Source organism: Bos mutus, chromosome 28 (genome assembly GCF_027580195.1).
Source record: "Bos mutus isolate GX-2022 chromosome 28, NWIPB_WYAK_1.1, whole genome shotgun sequence".
In the NCBI taxonomy this organism is placed as follows: Eukaryota; Metazoa; Chordata; class Mammalia; order Artiodactyla; family Bovidae; genus Bos; species Bos mutus.
Window position 1 is genome coordinate 20,979,293 of NC_091644.1, and position 6,000 is coordinate 20,985,292.

The 6,000-nt window shown below is 40.4% G+C and overlaps 1 protein-coding gene across 3 annotated transcripts in view; it reads left to right on the top strand.

The window, feature by feature from the left end:
- The window catches only part of PBLD (phenazine biosynthesis like protein domain containing), a 36,776-nt gene extending 31,866 nt beyond the window's left edge, over positions 1-4,910 (top strand). For 2 of the 3 annotated variants that reach the window (XM_070364667.1, XM_005907322.2), the window contains exons 9-10: positions 920-982; positions 2,725-4,909. In XM_070364667.1, coding sequence (XP_070220768.1) covers positions 920-982; positions 2,725-2,837 — 176 coding nt within the window. In that variant the 3' untranslated portion in view covers positions 2,838-4,909. Of the gene's footprint in view, positions 1-919; positions 983-2,724 lie in introns of all 3 variants that reach the window. The other variant, XM_070364668.1, reaches the window with a different exon arrangement.
- The last annotated feature ends 1,090 nt before the right edge of the window (positions 4,911-6,000 follow it).

Genomic DNA, 6,000 nt, shown 5'->3' on the forward strand with positions numbered 1-6,000 from the left:
CTTTCATCCTTCTTGATAAAAGTGGGCTGAGCAGCAAAAGGCGGGGAATGCTTTTTGGAGGAAGCTGATGGATAAGAAGTTATGAGTGGATTTACACATGCGTGGCTGCTTCCCAAAGATTTTAATTATCACAGAGGGAATGTTTTTCCCCCCTGGAATTATGCTTTTCTAGAGTGGGAAAGCTTTTTGGACAGTGATGGCCAACAGTCTTGGTTTGCTTGAGACTGAAGGACTTCTCAGAGTAGGGATCTTCAGTGATGAAACCAGGGCAGCCTCAGGCATCCTGGGATGCCTGGGCACCCTGTCCCATAGTATTTAGTACATTTTTCTGAAGGAGAAACCTTTTTCAAACCATCCTTTCCTCTCCCAAATACTTGCCTGTCAGTTATTACTTAGCAGTTTGTTCCTTCATTTTAGTATTTATTCTCTGATCTACACCTAGGGCACAATCCTGTGAAAAAATATCTCACTAAAACAAAGCTCTTTTGGCACCAAAAACTGGGAATGTTGTCTTCATGGAAATTTTGGTCTTTTGTCAGAGTTCCCACCCTTCTTTGCGTGTGCGTCTTAGGAGGAAGGATATGTTTTTCCTTGATAGATGTAGACAGATTTACGTGAAAGCCTTAATTCTCCTACCATGGACTGACAAGGAATTGATAGACAAGAATTAAAGCCTGCAGTTTAATTCAGCCTTCAGAAAGTGTAAGATGCAGCAGATATGTCTTTTGAAGGAGCTTATCCATAAATTCTATGTCTTCCTTTCTATTCCCATTCATAATTCCACTTTGCAGAAGTCATGGCCAACATAATGAGTAAGTTGTCTAAGGTTCAAACTGGATAGTTGATCCTTTATGAATGTAGCAGAGTTGCTCGTGTTTTCTTTGGGATTGTTGTAACATAACTTTTCACTTCTTTTAAGGGTCTGCACATACTGTTCTCAGTAGCTACTGGTCTGAGCAACTGGGGAAGAAAGACTTGCACGGTAGGACAGTTCTTTTTCAAATTTAAAAAAAAATTGCTAAACTTTAAGCTAGTATTCCTTTTCATATATGCTATCCACTTGAAGATGTAATAAAATGTTAACTATCAAACAAAAATGTTAACTATTACCCACATGAAAACTAAAGGTTTTGAATTCCTTCACCCTGAATCTTCTGCTCAACATCCGCCCCCCCAAACATTTTCCACCTCTGTTTCTCCCAAAGCACAGACACACTTCTAATACAGTTAAGTGCCAAGTAAGTATTTGCTGAATAAAGTTAACTAGGTGTGTAATTTTGGCCCAGAAAGGTTCTTTATAATGTGATGAGTTGAGATTGGATGATTACCAGGGTCCCATTATGGGATTAAATAAAACAAATTGCTTTGGAACCAAGTCTCCTAGTGATTAATACATTGCTCAGGACAGAGACAATAGATGGTAGCCAGTGGAGGTTACACAGCTAGTACCACATGCAGAACAGGCTACACAATCGAAGTAGAATTTTGACCTTAGTGGACAGAAGTTCTTACTTAGTGGGATGGTTAAGCATCTGTGACCCTGATTTGGGGATAGCAGGGTGGCTGTTCTCTTTCCATTGTGAGCCTAATTACTTCCCTAAGCTCAAGAAGCCTGAGGCTGTACCTCACGTTTGCTTGACAAGTGTGGTTGATTGCTATCCACAATGAGTAGGGAACTCCTTTTGTCCTTTTCAGACCTCGAGAAAGACGGGGCCTTCTCTAAAGGGCCCAAGAGCACCCCCTCTTTATCTTTTTAGCCTTTTAGTCCTAGGCTCTATCTTTTCACTTGTGCTTGCTTACTCCTAGACCTAGATGGAGCCAGGGAGGAAGCTACGGTTAGGGTGTGTCTGGGGCGTTACAGGAAGTAATAGAGGAAGTGGCTCAGGAAGGGAAGATGTAGAGCTGTGTGCTTTGTGTATCAAATTGCGTTTGTGGCCTCAGTCCTCAGGAGAACGGTGTGGGCTAGGCAATATTATGAACAGATGAAGGAACACATTGTTTAAAAAATTAGTTAATAGGTTTTTATTGACAGTGTTGATTTATTACATTAAATAAGTTTCTCATGTATATTGTATTTCTGCTTCTATACATCCTACAGTGTGCTCACTATCAAAAATTTATTTTCTATCCTTTACCACGGAGAAGGCAATGGCACCCCACTCCAGTACTCTTGCCTGGAAAATCCCATGGATGGAGGAGCCTGGTAGGCTTCAGTCCATGGGGTCACTAAGAGTCAGACACGACTGAGCGACTTCCCTTTGGGGTCACTAAGAGTCAGACACGACTGAGCGACTTCCCGTTCACTTTTCACTTTCATGCATTGGAGAAGGAAATGGCAACCCACTCCAGTGTTCTTGCCTGGAGAATCCCAGGGGCGGTGGAGCCTGGTGGGCTGCCGTCTATGGGGTCGCACAGAGTTGGACACTACTGAAGCGACTTAGCAGCAGCAGCAGCAGCATCCTTCATCATGCAATTGATCTCCTTTAGGCGTTTTGATCCCGCACATATCAGCCTGCCCCTCCCCTTCTGGTAACCACTCTCTGTTCTCTGTGTCTATGTGTTTGGTTTGTTCATTTATTTTGTTTTCATTTGTTTGAAAGAATGTATTCTTTAAACTGACCTGGGAGGATTCTAGAGCTTATAATAATCAGTCTTTCACTATGTCTTATTAATTAAAGGGGTGAAAATTATCTTGATTTGTGACTTGTTTTATGTTTTCTTCAGCCTTTCAGTGTTCCAACCGGGGAGGAGAACTGACAATTTCCCTGCGTTCTGATGGACGAGTTGACATCAAGGGAGGCGCGGCTCTTGTTTTAGAGGGCACACTGACAGCCTAGACTGCTTGCACTGCAGTGATGCAATCTTGAATTACTGAGTATTTTCTGCATAAAAAGAAATGTAAGAGACTGCTTTGAATAAGATTGCATTGTAGTCCACTTAATCCTCACCTGAGAAACAGAACAAGGAAGACAAATTAAGGGATTTAATAATGCTTCCTGATGAATTAACTAAAGGAGTTTTGGTTCTACCTGTGAACATATTCGAAGTAACCCATATCAAAGAATAATGTTGTCACCTTTAATTATGACCACCAATCACAGAATGAGGAACACATTTATGAAGAGTAAGATTAAATCATTTAAACTCAGATGTGAATACCTGATAGATTGTTTTGCAGCCATCGAAAAGACCCAATAGCTATGTGGAAATATAGAAAAATAGTTCATAGTATAATACTAAGAAAGAAAATTATAGTGGACTATTAAATGTTAGCAATGTTATGCTATGTCTGTGGAGAGTAGGAATTTATATGGACAAGAATGGATCATGAAGATAGAAAAGTAAAAACAGTTTATGTGTGAATGTTAAGGGTGGAGTAATTTTAATGTACCTAAAAAATTATTTCCTTTATTGGAACATGCTTACGTTTAATACCTAAAAATCAGGACGTGTAGCTAAATAACTAAAACGCCCAGAAATTTTTTAAATGAGTGATAATGAGTGATAGAGTGATAATAAAATTAAACATGGAAAGTAATGTGATATCCTGCCTCTTTCCAAGTTCTTTTCAGGGTGGGAATCCCCCTTACTGTCACTCCCATGTATTCTGCAAATTAGGTGCCCAGCTGGTATCTGAATTCTCACCCTGTGGGTCAGATTTGCTGCTTAGCAATCTGATGTGGTTGGTAAAAAACAATTTGCTGTCTCCTGTGTGTAAGACACTGGACTAGAAATTGGCAGGGTAGAGAGCTGGGGGACAGGATGCAAAGGAGATTAGATGGGGAGCTTGTAGGACTCTCAAGCGACTCTAACTGGGGAGACCAGGCTCATCCTTTCATGAAAAGATAATGAGCACTTGTACTGGTCTGTGATTAGGGTCTGCCATATGCAGACCCTGAGTGCTATGGCGTAGTCAGGGGAGTGTTAAAAAACAGGGTTTTGAAAGATGGGCATGAGCAAAGCTTCAGAGATGAATGAATGTACATGGCCTCTAGGTTTTGTCTAGAGTTTCTATATCTTGAAAGTAGTTACATTCTATAGGTGCGGAGATACAAAGGAAAGTAGTTATTAAACTAACAATCTAGTTGAAGAGACAAGACATAAGGACAGAGAAACACAAGGACAGATAAATAATATTGAAAACTATTCTTTTTCTTTTTTGAAAACTAGTCTTAATTTTTTTTTCTTTTTCTATAGAAAAGACAGGAATCACAGCAATTGTGAGTCATCCCCAGTGTATGAGAAAGGGAGAACTATGGTTCTTCAGGTATGGTTTCCCAGACAAGTAGCATTTGCATTACTTGGGAGCTTGTTAGAAAAGCAAATTCTCAGGCCCTATCTCAGACCCACTGAATCAGAAGCTCTGGAGATGGAGACCAGAAATCTATTTTTTAACAAGCTCTCCGGGCAATCCAGGTGTACATTTACATTTGAGAACCTCTAATATTCATGGTAATGAGTGATAGAGTGGTAATAAAATTAAACACAGAAAGTAAGGTAATATCCTGCCTCTTTCCAAGTTCTTTTTGGGGTGGGAATTCCCCTTGCTGTTGCTCCCATGTATTCTGCAATATCCTAGTATTCAGCCATTGTCTTCTTCCCTCTCAAGTGACAATTGCCTCTGTAGCTCAATAACTTTTATTCTCTATTGGTTTTTTTTTTTTTTTTTGGCTGCACCTAGTGGCTTACTGGGGTCTTAGCTCCCCAGCCAGGGATTTAACCCAGGCCTTTGGCAGTGAAAAGTGCAGAATCCTAACCACTGGGCTGCCAGAAAAGTCCCAATAACTTCTAAATGTGCATTATCTCAAAATCTCCCTGACCACACCAATATACTTGCTGCTTAATGTAGTTTTGGAGGGGCTGTTGTTGTTGTTGTTTTTTTCCCTCATAGCTTCCAGTTCTGTTCAGCTAGAAAAATTAGCTGTGCTCAGGTGGGAGCTGTTCAGTAATGTGTTGGTAATATAGAGATTAGTTAATCAGCCATGATTTATTAATGATGAATTAATTATACCTGATTATGCAGTTCTGCTAGCTAAATGGAGCTTTAAAGGAGTTATTTTATTAATCATCATGGTGCTAATTGCAGACACTTACAGAAGTATCACTAATTAAACATGCAACCATGTGCAGAACAAGTTGAGCTGCTGAGACCTGCAATAATAAGAAATCCTGACTTTTAGGGGAGCCAAAACAAATTTTATTTTATGCAATATTAGGGATTTGGCTTGGCAATGTTAATCATTCACTGCAAATTAATATTGTAATTTTTCTCAGCAGGAATTGATCCTTATATCAAAAAATATAAAGCACTCTGCATGCATGTGTGCTAAGTCACTTCAGTTGTGTCTGATCCTATGGACTATAGCCTGCTAGACTCCTCTGTCCATGGGATTCTCCAAGCAAGAATACTGGAATGGCTTGTCATGCCCTTCTCATATAGCACTCTAGTGAGATTCTAATAAAGGGAAAGGTTGTTCAATCCTATATTCTTTTTATTTATTTGTTTTATTTTTTGACTGTGGTGGATCTTTGTTGGCTTTCTCTAGTTGCGGTGAGTGGGGGCTACATTTCATTGCAGTGTGTGGGGTTCTTACTGTGGTGGCTTCTCTTGTGGAGCATAGGCTCTAGGCACACAGGTTCAGTAGTTGAAGTGCTTGGGCTTAGTTGCTCTGCAGCGTGTGAGATCTCCCTGGACCAGAGGTCGAACTGATGTCCCCTGCATTGCAGGGCATATTCTTAACCCCTGGGCCACCAGGGAAGCCCCTATATTCTGTTTTATACATATGCAGGATGGTCTTTGCTGAATAGAAACCTTTGATTGATGGGATGTGACTCACAGCAGAGAAAGTCAAAACCACAAACCAGCCCTTTGTATCAGAGAGCATCAGGTGAGTTCAAGACTGTGACCTCCTGGAGATCAAGAACACCTGTGTATTCAATCACAATAAGAGGATTCACAGCCTTGTACTATTGGAGCAGAGAAAGGAATGAGACTGTCCA